The 22,878-nt window shown below is 57.0% G+C and overlaps 1 protein-coding gene across 10 annotated transcripts; it reads right to left on the minus strand.

Moving 5' to 3' along the window:
• Positions 1 to 1,124: 1,124 nt before the first annotated feature.
• Positions 1,125 to 22,808, minus strand: BRD9 (bromodomain containing 9). Of its 10 annotated transcripts, none has more exons than XM_060146809.1 (17): positions 22,646 to 22,808; positions 21,778 to 21,992; positions 21,343 to 21,475; positions 19,539 to 19,599; positions 18,956 to 19,100; positions 16,924 to 17,034; positions 16,136 to 16,311; positions 14,841 to 14,973; positions 13,183 to 13,258; positions 11,923 to 12,018; positions 11,349 to 11,481; positions 9,528 to 9,639; positions 6,099 to 6,137; positions 4,926 to 5,025; positions 2,864 to 3,031; positions 1,785 to 1,889; positions 1,125 to 1,639 (listed from the first exon to the last, which is right to left on the minus strand). In XM_060146809.1, exons 1-16 carry the CDS (start codon positions 22,695 to 22,697, stop codon positions 1,789 to 1,791), a joined length of 1,851 nt encoding a protein of 616 aa, XP_060002792.1. In that variant the 5' UTR covers positions 22,698 to 22,808; the 3' UTR covers positions 1,125 to 1,639; positions 1,785 to 1,788. The 10 variants fall into 10 exon arrangements, 9 of the variants coding, with proteins under 9 accessions (XP_060002792.1, XP_060002791.1, XP_060002794.1 ...); XM_060146808.1 differs by having other exon boundaries at positions 1,125 to 1,675; XR_009539951.1 differs by lacking the exon at positions 4,926 to 5,025 and having other exon boundaries at positions 6,082 to 6,137.
• Between the last annotated feature and the right edge of the window lie 70 nt (positions 22,809 to 22,878).

Consider the following 22,878-nt stretch of genomic DNA (forward strand, 5'->3'; position numbering starts at 1 on the left):
GGGGAACCTGGGGGTGGCGGCCAATCGGTACAGGCTTCCCTTCGGGGTGATGGAATGCTCCGGAATTTGAGAGATGGTGGTTTACGAAAACATGGGGGCCTTGGTCGGAGGACCCTCCTTCCCAGCGGGCGTGCAGCTCCGAGCGGCAAGGCGGGCTCCCCTGTACACCGTGGGCTCCAGACTCCGTCCGGCGAGTGCGGGTCCCTGGGACACCCTGCCGCGTGCACCAAGGCACGGGTCCGGTCTCCTGTGTTCACAGCTGACACGGCCATTGTGGTGGAGACCACGCCCTCAGGGGAGTCTGGGCTCCAGGGACTCCTACTGTGTCTCGGCGGCCTTGCCCTCGTGTGCTATATACCCCACGTCACACTGGCGTCTACTGGAGAACTCCGGCTGCGGGCCAGGGAGAGGCCACGCCCGCGAGGCTGCACCGTGGGGACCCCGCCTGGGATGCGCAGGGGTCCCGGCCTCCTGAGCCCTGCTGGGGGCAGAGCCCACCGCCATCCCAAGGGTGGAAATCCAGATCCTGCCCCTCCCGGCCTCCCCACAGCTGGGACGGTGGCTGAGGTGGGGGCTGGGGGGGCCTGCAGGGCAGTGGAGGGCCAGCCACAGGGTTCGGGCCCGGCTCTGCAGCCGGGCTGCAGCCCCGCGTAGGTAGGGAGGACGGCTGCCCTCCAGCCCGCCCCGGGCGTCTGCTCCGTACCAGCCCTGCTGATAAACTCATCTGCTCACAGCGGCCACAGCTGCTCCTGACGCTTCGCCTGTGAGATGCCTTGTCTCCCCTCTCCCCGGTGCTCATGGGGATCCTCGTCTGTCCAGACAGCGAGGCAGCCAGCCCTGCTCCCTGGCCTCTCGGCCACACGCCTCTCCCAGGACTGACCCTGCCCCGGCAGCTAACGGAGGCTCCGGTTTTATGTTTCACGGCGAGGGAACAGAACGGGAAACTGTGCGGGGATGGGCGTGACCCCGGACGTCACTGCGGTGCCAAGAACCGGGCCAGATGCGGAGCAGACCGCAGGAGACGGGGCTAGGAAGAAGGAATGCCATCCAGCTCGCGTGACAAGGGTTTTTACTAAGTCACGCAAAAGGGGACACGTAGCAGTGCTGTAAATAACTACGTGTAATGACACCCTTTGTGTATCTTTTTATTAAGACCTGTATTTACATTCTGCAAATACAAACAGGCTTCCAGTAAACACATCCAGAACAAAGAGCGTTTTCGGACACTTAACCCTTCACCACGGCCAGCAGGACAGGCCAGCTGTCAGCAGGGGGCGCCCCTCTCAGCACAAGGCTCAGAGAACGGGGACGCTGCCCTCACTCCTAGCCCCGACGCGGCCCCCGCCGTGACCCGCCTGGGAAACGTGGGGACGTGGGGCACGGGCGGGGCGGGAACGCGTAGGATGCCGCAGGGAACAGAGACAGACGCACCCACGTCTGCCTCCCAAGGGCTTCTCCCAGAGGACGCGGGGCAGACAGGTGCGTCCACACAGGCACAGAGGAGGACTTCACCGCCACCGAGAAGCTCAGAGACAGACCACAGCAGCTGCCCAGCATCTGGTCGCACACCCTTTACGAGTGATCTCCAGCTCTTCAGGACGCACAGGACCACTCACAGAAACGCTGCGTCCCAGCGCGGCTAACACGAAGACAGACGAGTCACCACCTCCCGGGGCTGCTTCCCGCACGCCAAAGGGGACAAAATGAAAGTCTTCGTCTCATGACAAAAACTCTGTACATGCAATAAAAGCTTACAAAATAAGAAACAACCAAAGGCCACCTACAGGGCTAGCTCTTTGTGGAGGCTGCGGGCTCTGGGGACTGAAGAAACTCGTACGGGTCGTGGGTCCCCTCGGGCTGCTCCCCAGCACTGAGGCGAGAAGGGCTTCCTGCAATCACGGGAGAGAAGGGACGTGTCACCCCAGGGTCTGCCACACGCACGCAGCTCACGACCCTCCTTCAGGGGCATCGCTGCTCCACGGGACAACTTTAAAAGCTACAAATGCACGTGTGCTGAACACGAACGTCCGCGTGGCTGCAGCCAGCTGAGCCCGGGCCTCAGCCCCGAGCCGTGGCTCCCAGGGATGGGCCACCCGATGGCCCCAGGAAGGGGGCCCCGAGCCTCCACGCAGCAGGGCTGCTGCTTCTGCAGGAAGGAAGGCTCCTCGGCCGGGGGCCTCAGACAATCCCACGCTCCGGAGGAGCCCCAGTGTCACCCTGAGTCCACCAGGACCTTGGGGCCCTCATATCTGGAGCTGCCCCAGGGTCACCTGGAACCTCCTTCACATGCCTTTATCACAAGGTTAACGGGACCAAAATGCTGGTCCTTAAGACAGTTTTAGCCAAACCTCTACAGGTGATCACTCGTCGCCCCCTGCCCCGAACGCCAAGCTCTGTTACACTGAAAGAGTAACTCGGTGTCCGTATCTGGGAACTGCAAGAGCAGGGCGAGGACTCATCTGGCGCGGCCAAGCGGCCAGGAGACGCACTGTCGGGCGGGGCCCCGACACACCCACCCACCCTCACTGGTTCACCAGGGGACTCCCAGGCCAGGCCAGGCCCTGTGCTCTCCCCACACGAGGGTCCTGCAGGAACACACTTGTCCACACGGGGCTTCAGGACCACAAGTAGGAGCAGCAGAAAGAAAGCAACGTTCCCAATCCCTCACTCTGGAGGCTGGCAGGTCCACGGCTGGGGGCTCCTCCTGACACGGGACCTGCAGCACCTTCCGGCCAAGCCCCCAGATCCCTAGACTGAGTCCCACCCAAAGCCTTCACCTCAGTGCAGCCGCCTGGCCCGGGAACCCCAGGGGCCAGGGCCCTCCCGGCCGCGGCCCACGCCACTCTGCACGAGGCGGCCTCACCCAGGTGGCGCTGGTCCCTGTCAGAGGCGTTGGACAGGGAGCTGAGGTTGGAGGACGGCCGGGAGCCCCCACGCTCTGCCTGCGCCTCCTGCAGGTCCTGAAGGAGCTTCGTGGTCTCGTCCAGGCTCAGGTGGCCGTCGTCGTGGTCCAGCTCCTTCTTCACTTTCCCTGCACACACGGGACGATGGGATGTGGAGGCCGGCCAGCCCGTCCACCCGCAGCCACGTCACCACACGCACCAAGGACGACAAACGCCTGGCCGAGCCTGCCCTGCGCCAGTGTGAGGGTGGCCTCTTGGGGGGTCAAGAGCCGCACACATGCTGTGGTCACCTGCGGCCCAAGCCCCCGGAAGGGCGCGGCCTAATGGTGGGACCACGTCCGCCCTGCACGGACCTGGCTCTGTACCCTAAGACGGCCTAAGAAAAACCTGGACAGGGCCCGACGCTCCAAGCTGCCTAACGACCATCGGAACAGCGCCCGGCACGTGCAAAGGCGCCGACTAAATCCAGCGCATCCCACCAGCCACGCCCATGCAGGCAGAGAAACAGGGACACGCAGCCCCACCGGGGGACAGCCCTGCGAGTGAGATGCGGGGACAGAGATCAGGAACACACACCGCGTGTTCCAAAGGCAAAGGACACACGTGACCGGAGGCAAGAGGGGGACGACGCGGGAAAAGTCGGTGGAGCTTCTGGGGGTGAAAAGAATGGCAGCTACGGCGAGCCCAGGAGACTGACAGGTCAGCAGAAGGGTGCCCAGCGCCCCCAGGACTCGCCCGCCACGGCCCGAAACCAAGCAGAGAGAAGACCAAAGGCAGGTGGGCAGAGTCGGGCTCAGGAGGGTGCTGGAGAACTACAGCCAGACTCCCCACATTCAGCTCCAAACCCCCAGGCCCAACGACGAAACGCAACCCGTGAAGAATAAACCTAAAGGAGAACCAACCAGGGCTGCTGTAACCAAACTACCACAACCAGGTAAAGTGGAGAAAGCCTTAGACTCCGCGAGAGGACAGAGAACAGTTGTCAGAAGCCAGGCCGGCCCCTGGCTGGCTCCCACCGCCGAGTGGCCGAGGGGCCGCCGTACCAGACCGTCTGGGCCACGGCGTGCTTTGTCCTGGGCCCCGCCTTCCTGCTGGGAGTCTGGGGCCGGGGCTGGGCCAAGCAGAGGGTGCCGGTCGCCACGGCTCCGGCCGGGGGCTCGTGGGGAGGGCGTTGGCAGCTGGGGCCGGGTCTCCCGCAGCAACACCCCCCCAGGCCCCTCCGAGTCCTGGGGTCCTAAGGAATCACACCTGGGGGTGGTCCTGGGGACCCCTGAACCGCTGGGAAACCAGCACACAGCCAGACGGCAGGCTGGAGTGCAGTCCTATCCACAACCGCGCTGAACACCAAGGGCCTGACGCGCTTCAACCAGAAGCAGGGCCTGCCAGGCTGCGTGACGGAGCGAGGCTGCCTGACACCCTTCACGACGGGGTGACGAGGTCCACTTCCAACAGCAGGCGGGGCCCGGACCCAGCCCCCAGCCGCAGGCCAGGCCATTCCTGCTGGGGCTCTTCTGGGGCTCCAGGGCGGTCAGCAGCACCTCTGGCCTCCGTCTACTTGAGGCCAGAAGCACCAGGTCCCAAGTGTGAGGCCAAAGACGTCTCCAGAGGCTGCCACAGGTCCCCTGGGGGAACTGCCCTGGGCGAGACCACCGAGGGGACGCACAGTACGTCCAGCAGGTCTGAAGGGGGAGGGGAGGAGACGCACCATGAAAACCACTGGCCACGAGGGGCTGGGAGGGCCTCGTCGGCACACGAGAGCCGAGGGGAGCACAGAGGCATCTCCCCCGACGGGGCCAGCCCAGTGGGCACCCGTGGACGACGGTGGGGAGCACACGGATGCACTAACTGGGGGCGGGACCCCAGCAGACGATTCCCAAGGATGGGGCCTGAGGTCAGACAGGAGAGCCGGGCGGGCCCCATCTGGAGTCACCTGGCGGGTCCTGAGGATGGGGGTCTTCATCGTGCGGCCAATGGGCAGGGCCGAGCCACCCTGCCCCCCGGGAGGTGCCCGGCACAACCTACCCAGACAGCCGAGCACGGAGATGTCCAGAGAGACGTCCGAGTAGGACTTCATGGCCATGAAGTCCAGGGCGGGGCCACCATCCCCGAGAGGGTCCCCCGCCTGCAGGAGACAAGCGATGTGAAACAGGAAAGGAGAGGCAGCTGACACGGATGTAACGGCCTACCAGCCACGGGGAGGCCAGGCCTGTCGCGTCGTGTCCACCCCGAAGAGCCCACACCGCAGTCCAGGGGTGAGCTCCCAGTGGATGCCTGTACCTGGACCAGCAATGAAGGCGGCTGGTCTCTGGGACCTACAGGCGCTGAGGGGACCTGAGAGAGACCCAAGACCTGAAGGGCCAGGCTACCTTCCAGGAACTTAACAGATAACGCGGCAGATTCCAGAGCAGCGCACTCTCTTTCCTTCTCTGGGCTGACCCACGGAGGCCCTGCTGCAGGCCAGAGCGGCCGGGTCCCTGCCCAAGGCAGCCTGCAGCCCATCCCAGCTCCTCGCAGACTGTGTGAGGCCGGCACCCAACGCCACACGTGTCTGTGTAACCCAGACAGAGACCCGAGCAGAACCCTGGCTGCCCCGTGCACCCAGGGGAGATGCCCTTGGCACCTTCTCTGCCTATCCAAGGGCCCCCACCTGACAGGCACCTGACGCTCTGCCCTGGGTGGGCCCCCCGGTCACCAAGGCCAGGTGACCCCTGGAGTCCAGGCCCCCACACCCTGCCCAGAGTCCTGGCATCTCTGCCCACATGGCCGTGTGCAAAGCTGGGGGCCACAAGTGCTCCAAGTCACCCCAGGGCAGGATGAGGAAACCATGGCCGGACCGCAGCGGAGCGTTTCCTCAGAGTGCCCGCCCCGGCGCTGGCAAGGCCCCGGGACGCCCCAGCTGACAGCACGTGTCCGCCGGCAAGCCCACCTTCTGGGAGGACCGGAAGACCCCTTGCTCACCCTGCAGGCCGCCCCTCCAGCCCGTGAATCCCTCTGTCCAATTTGGAGGAATGTGCTGTGCCCACACCCTCAGTCCGGTCATCACAGTCGGGATGGGGGGACCACCACTTAAGATTCCTCATCAGCAACGTAGCCAGTTTCTAAATAAAATATCTCAACCGTTTCAAAGGGCAAACACAACTGTCCTCACGGGAACCCAAACGATTAGGTTTCTACTAACTTGTCCACGAGACGCACCTTTACTTCATCCAGAGGCTTCGTCGGAATGCTTCTCCTCTGCAAAGCAAAAGAGACAAGAACCAGTGTTCCACAACAGTTTCACACAGAACCACTCATCCGGTCGCCCACGCATGAGGTGGACGCGGCTCATCCGCTGCTCCGAGCTGGCCCTCGTGGGGTCGTGCTGCACTGTGAACCACACGGCCCGTGGGGCCCGGCTCACGAGACCACCCTGGGGTGAGGTGGACACCAAGGAGAGCACCCCAACCTGCATCTGCATCCCTGGGGGCAGAACACCAAAGAGGAAAGTCAGACGTTGGAAAAACAGCCAAAGGTTTAACCTGGAAGACGGTTTAACCCAGGAGGTAGAGAGATCCAGAGACCAGCTGGATCCCGACAGAGCACGACGCCTGTGGTACCAACGCCCTCGCAGGGATGGGGCCACAGGCCAGGCACCCTTCTCTCTGGCCTGCTCAGCGCCAGGGGAGGGCGCACACTTGACCACCCCTGTGACCACCACTCTGACCAAGCGCAAAGGTTGCACTGAGCCGTGTCCTGTGACCTGGCAGGAGCACTGTGTGAAACCACCCTAGTTCTGTGGATGAACCTAGAAAGTTACTCAGCCTGCACGCTCTCCATCTGCGATCTTTTGCTCAAGATGATGTTTCTGAGACTCGCTTGTGTTAAAAGCTTCACAACTCTTAAGCAGAAAAATAAATACTGCCCTTATTTTAACATCTGTTTCCTCACATAAACTTCTGCTGACGTATATATTTCATTATTGGATGTTATTTATGCTTTGGCACATCTGAAATTATGCCACTCTGAACACAGTTCATTCAGAAAATTGATCAAACTGTTCTTGCCTTCTTTGTCATAAATTGGCCATAAGTGGGTGAGTTTATTTCTGGGCTCTCTATTCTGTTCCACTGATCTGTGTGTCTGTTTTTGTGCCAATACCACACTGTTTTGATTACTCTATCTTTGTAGTACAGTCTAAAGTCTGGGAGTGTGATACCTCCAGCTATTCTGTCTCAAGATTGCTTTGGCTATTCGGGGTCTTTCGTGTTTCCATATCAATTTTAAAATTATTTGTTCCAGTTTTGTGAAAAATGCCACTGGTATTTTGATAGGGATTGCACTGAATCTGTGGACTGCCTTGGATAGCATGGCCGTTTTAACCATATTACTTCTTCCAATGCAAGAAAGGACAGTCTGTGCAACAAGTGGTGCTGGGACAACTGGACAGCTACATGTAAAAGAATGAAATCAGAACACTACCTAACACCACATACAAAAATAAACTCAAAATGGATTAAAGACCTAAGTGTAAGACCAGAAACCATAAAACGCCTAGAAAAAAACATAAGCAGAACATTGATATAAATCGTAGCAATAGTTTTGTTTTTGGATCTGTCTCCTAAAGCAAAGAAAATAAAAGCAATAAACAAATGAGACTTAATTAAACTAAAAGCTTTTGCACAGCAAAGGAAACTATAAACAAAACAAAAAGACAACCTACTGAATGGGAGAAAATATTTGCAAATGATATGACCAATAGGGATTAATATCCCAAATACATAAATAGCTCACACAATTCAACATCAGAAAAAGAACCCACCCAATTAAAAAATGGGCAGAAGAATTAAACAGACATTTCTCCAAAGAAGACTTACAGATGGCCAACAGGCACATGAAAAGATGCTCAACGTCGCTAATCATCAGGGAAATGCAAATCAAAACCAAAATGAGATCACCTCACACCTGTCAGAGTGGCTGTCATCAAATAAATGCTGGAGAGGGCGTGGAGAAAAGGGAACCCTCCTACACTGTTGGTGGCAATGTACATTGGTGCAGTCACTATGGAAAAACAGTATGGAGATTTCTCAAGAAAACTAAAAACAGAACTACCACGTGATCCAGCAATTCCACTTCTGGGTATAGATCCAAAATATATACAAATTCGAAAAGATACGTGCACTCCAATGTTCACAGAAGATTATTTATGTTTGCCAAGACATGGAAGCAACCGAAGTGTCCATCAACAGATGAATGGATAAAAAAGATGTGGTGTATATGGGTGCGTGCATGTGTGTGTGTGTATATATATAAATATATATACATACACACACACATACACGCATATACATACAACGAAGTACGACTTAACCATAAAATAGAACGAAATTTTGCGACTGGCAATAACATGGATGGACTTGGAGGATTTTATGCTACGTGAGATAAGTCAAAGAAACACGAATACTGTGTGTTACCACTTATATTTGTAACCTAAAAAACACAACAAACCAGTGAATACAACAAAAAAGAAGCAGACTCACAGATACAGAGAACAAACTAGTGGTAACCAGTGGGGAGAGGGAAGGGGGAGGGGCAAGATAGGGGAGTAAGAGGTACAAACTACTCTGCACAAATAAGCTACAAGGATGTACTGTGCAACACGGGGAACAGAGCCAATATTTTATAATAACTAGGAATGGAATATAAACTTTAAAAATTGTGAATCACTATATCGTATACCTGAAACTTACGTAACATTGCACATCAACTATACTTCGATAAAAAAATGATAAAGAAATAAAAGCACAATCTAGACTTCACACACAAAAAAGAAAAACGATATTTGAAGAAATAAAGGCTGAAAATATTCCAAGTTTGATGAAAACTATACACCGAGAAGCCCAAGAAGCTCACCAAATGTTAAGCAGAATAAAGACAAGAAAAGCACACGAAAAAACACCAGAAGTAAACGGATGTAAGTCAGTTATAGAAACTATAATTTTCAAGTATCTAGAGCAACAGGCAGCACTTTTTCTCCAAATGGCTGGAGAGCAAATATCTGAAGCTTTGTGGTCACGCACGGTCTGTAGCACGTTTTTCTTTTTTTCTTTTGAATCTTCAAAAACTGCAAAAAACATTATTAGCTTATGGGCCCAAATTTGCCAATCCTTGATCTTGACCAAAAAAAGACACATTAAAAATGGAAAACAAAGATAAAAATGACTGCAGACACTTCCTCAGAAACAAAGCGAGTAAGTGACCATTTTAAGTAGAGGCTAAAATGTCACCCTATAATTCCACACCGGGAAGGTGACTTTCAAAAACGAAGGAAAACGAAGACACTTTTCAGATAAAGAAAAAGCTGAGTAAATTCGCAGCCAGCAAATCTGTCCTTTAAGAAACTTCAAAGGAAAGTTTTCAGGACAAAGGAAAGTGACAGCAGATGAAAGAAATGTAGGTCTAGAGAGTGGTGGAGAATACGTGCCAGACAGAGAGGAACTCTGTAAGTTTCTCTGAGAAATAACTGACTAAAGTAAAAACAAAGAATAAATAATAACCAGTGAGGGAGAAACAGCCACCGACCACCTGAAAACAGCACATCCCCTAGCGCCCAGTCTGGCGGGCACAGGAGTGGCCCAGCGTACCCACCTGCCTCAGCTGGAAGAGCATCCGTGAGTGGTCCCCGCCCGTGATCTGGTCCAGGAGGTCATCCACCAGCTTCTTGCTGTAGCTCCCGGCATCCTTCACAAACTCCTGCAGGCTGGGAGGGGCCGCGAGAGAACAGGCTGGAAGCCGCCCTCCGTGCCCGCGCCCCATCCTGGCTGGCTGCACGCCCCTCAGACACCCCCCCACAGGACAGGCTCTCGCTGAGCGCTACAGCCCTCCAGGTGCAGCGGTTTGGGGAGTGGAGAACAGTCTTCATCAGAGCGGCCCGGGACCCAGAAGAGTTAAAGAGCAAAGTGAAGAACACGTATCTGCCTCCCGATACAGCTCACGCTAGCTTTCACAAAAGCAGCACACTCCTATCTGCGCGTTTTGGATTTAGAAACACAGGGAGACTGAGGAGAGCGTGCTGCGGAGGGCTCCACGCTGGGGAGCGGGGCGGCAGGTACGGGAGCAAGACTCCCCACGTGCACCCTGAGTGACATTTTGATCTCTGGACCGTGTGAATGCTTGAAAATCCAAAACAAGACGAAACAGCAAATTTGGAAAGGAGGCCGGGAACAGAACCCACAGCCCAAGCCGCAGAGCCAGGCCAAGTCCCAGCAGGGGCCCCGGACTGCAAAGGCCCTGGCGTGGCGCGGGGAGGGCCGCGGGCCTGGAGGGTCTCCACCAGGAGTCTTGGGGTGGGGAGCGGGGCCGAGCAGCAGCTCTCCCGGGGGAGAAGGGGCGCTGGCACCGCGAACGGCGTGGCCTGCTTCCTGGGCTGCTCAGGCGGCCCGGGATCCGCAGGCCTTCCGGGGCTCGCGGAAGGTCATATACTGAGCTCACCGGGGGCGAGCTCGCGCCGGCTGCACTTGCTGCGCGAGCCATGGGGAGTGGTCCCCCCAGAGCTGAGCCGAGGACAGGGCCAACGGCTCGGGACACGGGCCTCCCACCTGCAGCTTCCTCCTCGCTTCTTAACCTCCACTTCTCTTTTCGCACAAAAATCAGGGTTAGGTATTCATTTACTGTGTTAGGCGCTACCTGGTTTCTTGTGTGCTCTTCAAAGATATTCCGTGTTCTCTTTGGAATAAAACAAAGACCTGATACGGGAAGACTCTATTTCTCAGAGACTAACAAAATCGTTACTTTCCCCATAGGAAACCACGAAAATTCTAAAAGAATGATCCACTTTTACTTTGTCTCAGAAAACAAAAAATACGAAAGCAGCCCTATAGAAATGCAATACTCTATCACTAATTTTAATCCCAGCTGGGGCTGAACCGCGTTCCCGAAACTCACACGTTGAGGCCCGGAGCCCCTGTACCTCAGAGCGTAACTGTATTTTGAGATGCGGCCCTTACAATTTAAAGGTGATTAAGTTACAACCAGGTCTTTGGGGGGGGCCTAACCTTGGCGTCCCCAGAGCAAGGGAGCTCAGGAAGCAGACGCGCAGAGGGAAGCCGGGGGAGGGTGCGGGGGACGGCTGTCTGCACGCCGGCGAGAGAGGCCACGGGAGGAGCTGCCCTGCCCGCACCTGCACCTCGGCTTCCCGCCTCCAGGACTGGAGACCGTGAGTGTGTGCTGCGCGAGCCGCCTTGTTCTGGCGGCCGGGGCCGTCGCGCAGCCGCGACCCCGGCTCCCCGGGACGGCGCACGGCCGTCCCACACACGGGCTCCCGTGGCTCCGGCCTGGACCGTCATCACCTCCAAATCCCGACCAAGCGAGGGACCCGAGCTTCAGGGCCGCCTGCGGTGGCCGCGGAGGTCTACTGGAAACACCCCGGCCCGCGCCCAGCGCTGCCGCAAGGGCCGCGCCGCCGCCCACCTCAGCGCGCACTGCACACCCGTCTCGTCTCCGTAGGCCGCGTACAGCAGCTCCACCTCGTCGCACGTCAAGTCGCCGAACACCGAGTTGTTGCGCGTGGACAGGGCACTGCTGGCACCGGACAGGAAGGTGACTGGGGGGCGGGGCAGGGCGGCGTCAGGGCTGCGGGCACGCGGGCCACGCCCCGCGACCCCGCGCCGCCGCCGCTGCGCCTCGCCACGCCCACGCCGCGTCCTCCGAGGACGGGGAGGTCGCGCAGGAGCCGCACAAGCCAGGGAGCCCAGCGTGAGCCCCACGCGTCCTCCCGCCCTTCGCGCAGGGTCCCCGCTGCAGGCAGTCTCACGAGCCCTCCAACAGATGAAGCGTGACAGCTTGTTGGAGGAAACGTAAACCGCACACGCAGGCGGCTGCCACGTGCAGGCCCCGCCCCCCAGCGGCAGAGGCGGCACCTGCCCACCTGCCCGGTGGGCTCCTGCTTCCCAGCACTTCCCGGGACCTGACCTGTAAGATGAGGTTCCAAACCAGGCCCGGACGCGGCGCCCACACGGTGAGCCGGGGGCCCTGGGGCGCTCACCTCTGCTCCTCCGCTCCTCCCTGAAGCCCAGCGCGGTGAAGCCGGGCAGCAGCTTGCTGGACAGCGCGCTCAGGTCCACCGGGTGCGTCTCCTCCTCTGCAAGGGCACCAGGGCCGTGAGCAGGTGACCCCGGAGCCCCCAGCCCCAGGCAGTGATGGGTGCACGCAGGAGGGCGGGCCCGGGGGCTCCCTGTGCCCACCTACAGCCGATCTACCAAGCTGGCTGCCTTTCTCTCGTCTCAGCTGCACCGTGATCTCACCTTAGTGCCCCAGCTCTCATGACGACAGGCCAGCGGTCTGCCCACCACAGGGCAACATAACCTTCCCAAAGCCACGCTACCGCTCACCACCTCCGAGAGACCTCGGGCCACGTGTCACGAGCAACAGAGCAGCCTGAGGGCAATTCCTACGCTGAATTCACCCTTCAAGTTGCTCACGTGACCTGAGCAGGACCCTTCAAATCCCCAATCTGAACCTCAATCTCATGTTCTCTTGCTAAGTGTTGACCAGCTCGCCTGTTCTCTTCTAACGAGAACGTTATGATTCACTCCAACTGAAGGTCAAAAGCAGTGGCCAGCGCCTGTCACCCTCATCCATCAGAGGACACTGAGTGACCCTGCTCATCTTGGCGGGGGCGGGGAAGCACCGAGGGGCACGCTGGGCCGTGAGAGCCGTCCCACATCCACGCAGGTGAGAACAAGGGGGGTGTTTCACCTGCTGTGTGTGTGTGACAAGCCTTTGAAATACTTTTCCAGAAGATGGAAAAGTGTAAAAGTACTTTAAAGACCACAGCCGTGGCCGTACAGGTTGGATGGACCCTCCCTTCAAGGAAGCTCCTGCCTCCTTCGAAAGCTTCCCTGATGCAGCTGCCAGGCAGGTCGTGTGGGGCAGACGCCTGCCTCGTTCTAGCCTCGAGGGCGGGCAGAGCTCAGTGCCCCGGTTCCAACAGAGGAGCCTCAGCTGGGCTGTGAAGCAAACCCAGCTCCCAGGGCCTTGCTGCAGCTTTGGGGAGCGCGACCCCAAGCGCTTGGGGCTTGGGGCCCTTGGTCCGAAAGGTCTGACCAGCATCTCCGGCCCCACTGGACGGCCGCCCGCGGTCCACTGACCACATTTGCGTCCCGCTGTGTGGGAGACTGGACACGCCTTTATCTACACTTCACCACAGCGTCGTGACCAGGGAAAAGGGGCATCTCGGGCAGGCCGTGAGGTGCAAGGTCACCGAACGGGACAGAGGTGAGGGGAGCGCGTGTGAGCCGCCCACCGTCTGCGTCCGGCTCGGCCGTGTTGACCACGCTGTAGAGCAGGCTCCCGTCCCCGTTCTTCTTCAGGTAGCCCATCTGCAAGGAAGCACGCCTGAGCGCCCGCTCTCCGGATGGCCCCGGCCCCCTGGCCCAGGGCTCCACCGAGGCACCAACAGAACAGAGGCCTCCGAGGGCGGCCTGAATCCTAAAAGGCCACGAAGTTACTCGTTTCCCTGTGAACAAAGGCCACGTGCACACGTGTGCGATCGCAGAACTTCTGGGACGGGCTCCAAACAGGAGCTTTGAAGACAGAGAGCGAACCCTAGAAACAGCCTTTTCCAGCAGTCAGAGGCCCGAGCACAGCGAGCTGGGTCGGGGCCTGGTCAAGGAGACCAGAGATCCACCTCTGACGCCCGTGGGAACTCATCTCCATTTGAAAACCAGCCTGCGCGCAAGAGCAGCCCCTGCACAGGCTGTCGGGAGGGCCCAGGAAGGGGAGGCTGCCTTGTGGGTCCGTGCGTCCGAGCAGGGTGAGTAGGGCACGGGGTAGAGGGGAATGGAGAGGCGACGTAAGTCGGGTTTCTCACGGTGGAACTGCGAAACTGTAAGGGGGAAAAGCAAAGCAGACCCACTGGTGTTGGACGGAATTGAACGTTTCCGTGTGAAAACTCGGTGTTCAGTGAACGTAAACACGGACGTCAGTACAGGCTGTACGGACTGACGGGGCCTTCCTAGCTTTGTCCACCAGGGCCCAGGTCTAGGTCTGGGATGCTGCTCTCCGCTAGGGAACCAGGGCTCCTTAGAGAAATGCTGACTCCAGGGCTGAAAGGCCACAGGAGTGCAGACAAGCGAGCTCAACAGAAAGAACTATCACGTGAGCCACACGGGCAACTTCAAACTTTCTACAAGGCACGTTGGAAATAAAAAGAAACACGTGGCGTAAAATGTAACGTATTTCATATAACCCGACACATCCAAATTGTTACCACTTCAAACTTCTTTACGTAAAATGTAAATTCCAACGCATGTTTCCCAGACTTAGTACAAAAAAAACAAAGTAAAGCTGTAATACGTCTTTACACAGACTGCACGTTGAAATAAAATTTTAGACGTATCACATCAAACTAACCACTAGGGTTAATTTCATCTGTGTCCTTGCTAACGCGACTACTAGGAGGTTTAAAGCCGCACGCGTGTGTGATTCACGCTATTTCTATTGGATGCACGGAGGGAGGACACCTTGTGTTGGAGAGAGAAGGTGCTCAGAGGAGGGCAGGGCCCCCTCGTGAGGACCAGCAGCCCTCCGCACAGGCTCACACCTGGGTCACAGACACGTGAGCACACAGGGGAAAGGATTCACCTACAGCGGAGAGTCCTGGCCAGCTTGGCCTCGGCCCGGGGACAGAGGTTAGCGCCCCTGCGGGCAGGCGGCCCGCACACAACCACACCCCTCCTGTCCTTGAGGTGCCCTTGGAGTCCCCCCCTGCCCTCCGGGAGACCGGCCAGCAGGCTACCACGGCCAGTGGGGACGAGGAGCTGACCCCTCCGGTGACAACAGCGCCGCCCGGACACCAGCGGGACTCCGAGCACATGCTCATAATGACCGGCTAACCTCTCGCTCGTGACGGCCGTGCCACTGTCCTGGCAGAAACACAGCCATCCCGTTCGGGAGTGCTACCTTGCCACCGGGGACCAGCCGGTTGATCCTGTCCCGGGCCTCGTCGGCCGCGTGCTCCACCAAGGCCAGGACGTGCTCCTCCGCGGTGCTGTCGGTCAGGCTGCAGGCGTTTCCTTCCGGCTCGAACATGCAGCTATGAGGCAGAAACAGGCAGGAGTCAACGGGCCGCACGTGGGCACACTCACCCCTCATCCCCACAGTCCGTCCCTCATGCCACGCCAGGGCGCGGCACAGGGCAGCGCAGAGCGCACTGTAACTCCCTTCCTTCTACTTCCGACGCTTCCGCTAAGACGAGAAAGTACAAGCCAAGCAGATGCTCCACGTTTCTTGTGTCTCGGCTACGCGTTTCGGTCACTTTAAGAGCAACAGGGGCCTCACGCGTTAGTGCCACTCGAGGCGCCAGTAAAAAAGTGACAATCCCACGCGGGGCTGGGGCGCTGGCAGTGAGCCTGGGCTGGAGAGCCCCCCAGGACCCAGGGCGCCTAAGACCGCAGAGGCAGAGGAAGAGCGGACTGCCAGCGCCCGAGGGAGCCGCCCCCCACCCCCTCCCAGTGGAAGGCTCTAGAAGCAGAGGCGCCGAGCCCCTGCAAGGAACTGTGGGGCTGGGGTGAGCCCTCCTGGGGCTCTCGAGCCTGCGGAAGGCCCTCGCTCAGGCCCAGGCTCACAGCGGCTGGCGCGGGGAGCCCGCCCTCTCGCAGCTGTCTGCCCGAAGCAGCGCACGCGCGCAGAGCCTGCAACGGGCAGGCCCAGGCCGCCAGTGCGCGCCCTGCGCAGGAGGGCATGTCCTGGGAGTGAGGGGTCAGCAAACATTCACGCGGAGCATGAGCGTGGCAATGGCAGCGACCGGCCAGCGGTGGGCGCCGCAGAGCCAAACCACACCTGGGGCAGAGCGTGTGCGTGGCCGGCTGGCGGGGGCCCGGCAGGGGGCAGCGGCGCTCTTCCAGGACGAGTCGCTGGCACCGGCACGCGGAGCGCGCGGGCCGCGGAGCGGAGCCGCGCCCCTCACAACTCACCCCGGGGCTCGGGGCCTTCGGACACCCGCTGCACCCACCGCGGCCGCCTCATTCCCAAGGCGGGCAGGGAAGAAGGGTCGCCTCCCTCTGAACACAGGGTCCAGGGCCTGTCCCAGCTGCCTTGAAAGCCCGGGGGCTACGAACATGGCCCTCGGCTTCCAAAGAGCAAACTCTCCCGCCAGCAACGCAGGCAGCCTGCCCACGGCAGCTGCACAGACCCGCGAGGCCCAGCGCGTCACCGGCCCCCACGGAGCCTGGCCCCCACGGCGGGCGGCCCTGTACCTGATGACCTCTCCACTCGGCCTTTTGGACTTCTTAGCAGTTTCTACTTGTACGGGCACAACTTCAGGAACAGGCTCCTCGACGGCTGTATCTTCGTTGCCCAAAAGAGCTGCCTGCTGAGAAAAATCCATGTCCTGCATAAACGACATGCTGCGCTTCAAAGCTAACAGCCGCTCCTAGAATCAGAAAGGACAGAGCAGCAGGGACTTTACCTCTCCCTCCGGCCAAGGCACCATGACGATGGGATGGGATGGGTGGCCACAGCCCCACCTGGCCTAACAGCTAAGCTGCCACGGGGTGCGGCACCAAAGGGCGTGCCAATTGGCCGGGAGTGCTCAGAGCTGGCGGGGATGCACCTCACCTATGGGCTGGTCAGGCCCAAGGCACTGGTCCTAGATGCGTGACGCATGCAGCCTGGCTCACGGGAGAGGTCGGGGAAGCCACCTGGGATGCCCGGGATGGCTGTCTGGATTCAGAGAGGCAACCACGTAAAACAAGCCCGCAACGCAGGCTGCGACCCAGTGAGACCAACAGATCCGGAACTCTGCACCAACCCTACGCGAGACCTGCAGCTGGGGCAGGAGCAGAGAGCAGAGAGCGCCTGCAGGAGAGGGGCGTGGGGAGGGCGGCTGGCTGGGGGGCTACCCTAGAGCAGAGGGTCCACGCCGTGGCCAGGGGCGGATGGATGGAAGCATGTCAGTCACTGTGAGCTTCTGTTTAGGCACAAGGATCGTGGAGGAGGACGCTCACAGCCGAGGCTCCTCGCTCGCTGTTAGAGGGTCCCTTACTTTGCTCATCATCTTAAAGCCCGCGTGGAGGATCTTCTTAGCTAACTTGTAGTACACGGTGTCGGGTCTGTTGTACGTCATTGCATTATCACACATCAGTTTGAAATCTGCCTGAAAAGAAAAAAGAATGCATCAAGTTTGAAACACCACAGATAACAACAAAGAGTTGAGGTTTCTATCAAGAGGCCGGAAGGGGCTGAAACAGAGTGGAAAACAACTTGGCTCTCTAATTCAAGGAGTAACCTTTGTTAATTTATATGAACTTTCACAGGTTATTTTCCACTATGGACTACTATTAAGATATTGAGCATATAGTTCCCTGTTCTATGTAGTAAATCCTGGTTGCCTGTCTGTTTTTTATATATAATAGTCTGTAACTGTTAGTCCCAAAGTCCAAATTTAGGCTCCCCCCCATGCCTGTCCCCTTTGGTAACTGTAAGTTTGTTTTCTATGCCTGTGAGTCTGTTGCTGTCTCGTACATAGATTGTTACATTTTTTACACTCCACAAGTGATGTCATGTAACATTTGTCTCTATCTGACTCACTTCACTAGGTATGATCGTCTCTAGGTTTATCCATGTTGCTGCCAATGGTAATATTTCATTCTTTTTTTATGGCTGAGTAATTAAAGAGTACTTTTTAAAAACTCTGAGAAATTTTCATAATTGTTCATCGGTCTTTACTTGTATGAAAAATATTCCAGTGAGAAGCCTGCCAAAGTGTGTGACTTCTTTCTGAACGTGACACACACATTTCACAGGAGTAAAATGCTGGTTCCCTCTGCTTCCTTCCTGACCCACCCTATTCCCTCTCTTTGGAAGGAACTCAGACATTAACAGGAACAAAAACCAACAACCAGTTCTTTTAAGCAAAAGCAGAGGGATTAACTGAGAGGTGGGCATGTCCTCTATCTCTGGGATTTTTCCATAGGATTTAAAATTCTGTCTATGGACAGTGCCTCTAGTACGATTAGAAAAACATTTTCCCCTAAAATAAAGAAGAGCCTTAGTGAAAAACTTACAATAAAAGTAAATGCTTGGAAATATCAGCATTTTACCACCTAGCCAAATTCCTTAGGGTACACCTGTCACAGGTGAGTCAGACCTCAGGATGGACGACTGCTAACGCAGCATGTACCACCTGGAGTCCTTACCAAGTCACGGTGCCGGTGTCCCCAGGGCTGGGACCGAGGCCATAAAGTCCCTCTGTCACAAGGCCCAACTGTGACAGGCTCAGAACACTCTCTGGAGGACACGTCTTGGCTTTGTCACTGGGTGAGTGACCAAATTAGGGGCCTGCAGGTAGACAGGTCGCCTCTAGGACATGGATTATTATTAACCACCTGCCCACAGGCGTAGCGCCTGACCTTCCTATGAAAGCTTCCCTTTTCTCCCACCCTCCCTTTAGTCTGTTGTGCTGTTTCTGCAGGTCAGCAAACCCTTTCAGTAAGTAAGGTCTCCAGTAAATACAAACAGAAAAACCAAGCTTTTCCGAAGTTAACAGAACCTAAGAAACCTAAAGCCTTTTTCTAAGTGACGTTATTGTCAATGTTGTCAAGCATTTGTTTTGCTCTTCCCCCGCACCTGAAAGCCAATAAGCAATTTTTCCCTTTCACAGCCAGTGCTGAGAAACAGGGAGTCAGGAACAGAGTGGTCAGGAGACATGAAGATTTGTTATCCTAAAAAATTTAAACTCCCAGTTATTAAGATAAGGAAAATTATGTTTCTAAAAATACCCATTCTGGGGCCAGGCCAAAACGAACACATCCTCGCTTGACCCAACATGTCCGTTTATGCAAAAACAGTAACTTTAAAAGAAACACGTCTACTAGCACGCAACATACAGGCCAGCTTCTAGACCAAAATACTGAGAAAAGTACAACCAGTCCCTATGCTGGCGAAACGTCAACCCAACGTAGAAACACCCACGAAAACTTGGAACTGGAAACAACCTAAGATGTACGCAGTGTCTACTGCACATGAAGACACATGGAGCCTCCTAACAATTACTTCAGGAGCTGAAATGAATGTACCTTAAATTCCGTGACTGACTTGTATTCATTAGCTACAATTTTGTCTCTCATTGTGCCAAAATCCATCGGGTGCTTGATGATCATTGAGTATCCAGGGGCGATTGCATCCGTGACAGGAAAAGCAAAAAATCCATGAGGATCTTTTCTGAAAACACAAACATCTTTATTTAAACTGGAAAAACGCTGAAATCTAAATTTCTAAACAAAACCCCTCCCAGTTAAAAATTTGATACAATTAACCAGATTTTAAGATTTGTTTCTTAAAAATAACAAATAAAATTTATGCTCTTTAAAACTGTGGTATTTTGGATACACTGAAAATTCCAAAACTACCATCCCGGCTCCTGCCATGACTCTACATCAGGGCGTCTGACAACCGGTGCAGACTCAGAGGAGATCAAGGAGGTGTTCTCGAGCCCTCCCAGCTCTGCTCCCACATGGCAGTGCCCCACCGCCCCGACTGAGCGTTACCCAGCGAAGGTGAAGGGCCTGCTTTACAGGTGACAGGGGTGAGGCAAGAACACCAGAGAGAGAAGACACCTCAGATGTCCCCTAGCACAAACCCTTTAGAAAAGCTCTTTACCTCTGGAGCTGGCGGAGGAAATGCTCTAGTAGTTGCTGAATAGGCGTGCTCTCATTTTCAGCTGACGATTTCAAAAGTAAAAAAATAAAATTGAACAAAAGGATTTTGGTATCACTTCACCAGAAAGCAAACTCCAATTTCGTAATACTTATTTATCTATTTCGTGTTCTACAATGTTTTGGGTTCAAACGAGAACTGGATATAAAGATAAGCAGGGGGCTTCCCTGGTGGCGCAGTGGTTGAGAGTCCGCCTGCCGATGCAGGGGACACGGGTTCGTGCCCCAGTCCGGGAAGATCCCACATGCCACGGAGCGGCTGCTCCCATGAGCCATGGCCGCTGAGCCAGCGCTCCGCAATGGGAGAGGCCACAACAGTGAGAGGCCCGCATATCACCAAAAAAAAAAAAAAAAAAAAAAAGATAAGCAGATCCCGCAAAGCTCAGCAGGGTGAAAAAGGGCACCCACAGCACTGGTCCCCTAAACCCCTCAGACTGCCAACACCCCTCTCAAACAGTGACGTAGAGCCATCACTCATCACCCTGTCTCCAGCCCCCAGCACTCCTGGGCCTGGGACATTCCACACAAGGTATGAAGCAGCAGACGAAGGCTCTGGACATAGAAGCTGACCCTGGATGCACCGATATCGTTGTACTTGATATCGTTTACGGGCCTAAACTTCTAGGCACGCCTCTGTTTATCTGTAAAACGGGGATAAAAATGAGAGTTCCCGTGAGGACTCCAATTGTTAACTACGTCTCTGGGCCCACAACGTGAAAAACACGGTTTTCAGGGAATGTGAACGCAGATGTCGGTACAGGCTTCCTTCCGCAAGAGTATGTATTAAATGGTCCTCCCTAGCTTTGTCCCCCAAGGCCCACACCCAGCGCCCAGATCTGGCATTCTGAATGCTGTACTCCACCAAGCAACCAGGGCTCCTTGGGGAAATGGCTCACTTCTGGGCTGAAGGGCAACACGAGTGCAGACCTGCGGGTCCCAAGAGTGACGCTCTTGAGAGTGATCAGGACAGGTCCAAGAGAGCATCGTCTGATCGTGAGTTTTTCAGGTACACCGGGGCAGGTGCTAAACGTATGCTCTCCAACAGGCCGTTGGGCAGATTAAGCTAGCAAGTACTAGTAACTGTAGTAACTTCAGGCGCGTTCATCTGAGGCACTGATGCTCTGTGCCTGACCTTCTCTGCTCCACAGCAGGCCCAAGGGCCCTGAGTCCTACCTGTTCCCTACAGCAATGACTCCCGCAGGAGAGGGTGTTGCCAGGAAGCAGCAACCCCACACTGCAATACAGTACCTCCCCTGCCCCCACCCCGGCAACTCAAAGGTGGCCAGACCCCAAGCCAAGGAAGAAACACCTGCAGGACAAACCCGCCTCCAGTTCAGCACCTCCTGACAACCTGACAGCCTCTGAGGGAAGCGACCACGCACAAATCAGAGCGTCCCGAGCACTCCAGAAGCCTTCCTCTGCTGCAGCCAGCATAGCTCCCAGGCGGGATGATGTCCTGAATAACTGATACCAGCACTAGCCTCCTCCCGTCCACAATGAGCTTCTCATTAGCTCCTGGGCTTTAAAAAAAAAGGCCAGCAGTGGTGGGCCAAGCCCTGCTCTAGGAGTTCAGAGAGGATGGCAAGAACTTTAGGTCTATCCAGCTACTCTGTGTGAGGCCCTGGGAGAGAAAATGCTGTTCCTTCCTTCCTATGCTTCTCCCAAGAGCTGAAGGGCGGATGCCAACCACTAGTTCACAGCGACAAGCTCCGAAGCTCCAGGACGTCTCTGAAAACGCCGCCACTTGCCTGGCTGTGTCCGGCACGCTCGGACAGGCCGGTCGGGGGGCGGCTCCACCTCCACCTTCTTCCCCGGATCAAAGTCGTCCGCCTCTCCCTCTGTGTCACAGTGTTCCTTTTCCCGCTTCCGCTTCTTCTCTTCCTGTGAGGCAGGGTCAAGGCAGCGAGAGCAACGAAGTGCTTGTTAACAGACCTCGCGTTCCTCAGGGAAAGCTAAGAGAGAAAAGCCCTCTTCCAGAGCCCCTTCTCACTCCAGGCCACCACCCTTCAAAGACCCGGCCCCCAGGGGCCAGACAAGAAAAGATGCGCAAAGAGCCAAAACCGAAGCAACCGACCTCTGCACGGCGCACCCTACACCCTACGAGAAACAGAACACTCGCTTCCGGAAGCCAGGAAGCCCTTGCTCCACCTGCCCCCCAAGGGCTTTTGGCCGTCCTCGCTCACCTTTCGCTTCCTTCTTTCTTCATCGTCAAGGTGCTTCTCCTTCTCTGACTTTTTCTTTTTCTTCTTCTTCTTCTCCTTGTGCCTCTCTCGCTCGTGGTCTGACCTGTCATCGTAGTAACTGGAGTCGTGGCCGGACCCTGAGAGCTCTGTCACTTCACTTCCTCCAACCTTGAGCACCAGCTTCAGGGGCTTCTCCAAAGGCTTGTCTGCATAGTCTGTGGACACGCAGGCGACCTTCACCGTGTGTGCTCAGGGCGCTCAGAGGCGCATACTGCTGCCCTGTCGGCAGCGTGGTGGGCCCAGGGTGGGGTGTCACGGGGAGGACACAGAGGCCCAGGAAGGTGGGGGGATCGGCTAAGCTCAGGTGGACAGCAGGGGAATGCCAAAACCAACAGCGAAAGATGCTGCTGGGGGCAAAGACAGGTGGGGTGCTCCCTCCCTCTCGCCCACAGACATTCTCAGGGGGGCTGTAGGGAGATCTCTGGGTCACTGTCAGGGGGGAGGAGCCAGACCACGCCTAGGGCCCAGGCGCACAATCCTCTACCCCCAGGTCCTGGCCCGTGGTCACCCCCTTCCTGTCCTGCAGCAGTCCCCGTGCGGCGTCCCTGACACCGGGACCAGGGGCGGCCGGACCAGGACACAGGCGGGAAAGGCGGGAGAAGACCTCGGGAAACACGGACGAAGAACCACAGAGGTGCTCAACGCTTTTCTCCAGGATGCGGCCAGAGCTAGACGAACGCTTGAGAGGCGCGGCCCCGAGACCCCGCCGGCGCGCCCCGGACCCCCGCTCTCGTCCCCGGGATCCCCGCCGCCTCGAACGCCCGCCCGTCCGCCCTCCCGGCGTCACAAAGCGCGTCCGCCGCCTCACCCTCGTACGACGAGCGCCACTCGGCCTTATGCTTCTTGTGCTTCTTGCCCATGGCGACGGCGCCGAGGTCAGCAGCGAGTCCTCCCGCACCGTGGCCGCCGACCCCCGGCCCTGGTTCTCCGCCCGCCTCGCCGCGGAGCTTGTGGGATCGCGCCGGAAGCGGGCGCCGAGACCGGAAGTGACCCGCCCGCCGGCGCCGGCGCTTCCGGGTCAGGGAGCGGGACGCTGCGCGC

Source organism: Lagenorhynchus albirostris, chromosome 3 (genome assembly GCF_949774975.1).
Source record: "Lagenorhynchus albirostris chromosome 3, mLagAlb1.1, whole genome shotgun sequence".
Taxonomy (NCBI): domain Eukaryota; kingdom Metazoa; phylum Chordata; class Mammalia; order Artiodactyla; family Delphinidae; genus Lagenorhynchus; species Lagenorhynchus albirostris.

Coding starts and splice junctions, on each gene's coding strand:
- BRD9 (XM_060146809.1), bottom strand. CDS start 22,697: ATGGGCAAGAAGCACAAGAAGCATAAGGCCGAGTGGCGCTCGTCGTAC. Junction 17,035..18,955: donor AGTCAGTCACGGAATTTAAG/GTACATTCATTT, acceptor TTTTCTTTTCAG/GCAGATTTCAAACTGATGTG. Junction 1,890..2,863: donor CAGGGACCAGCGCCACCTGG/GTGAGGCCGCCT, acceptor CCGTGATTGCAG/GAAGCCCTTCTCGCCTCAGT.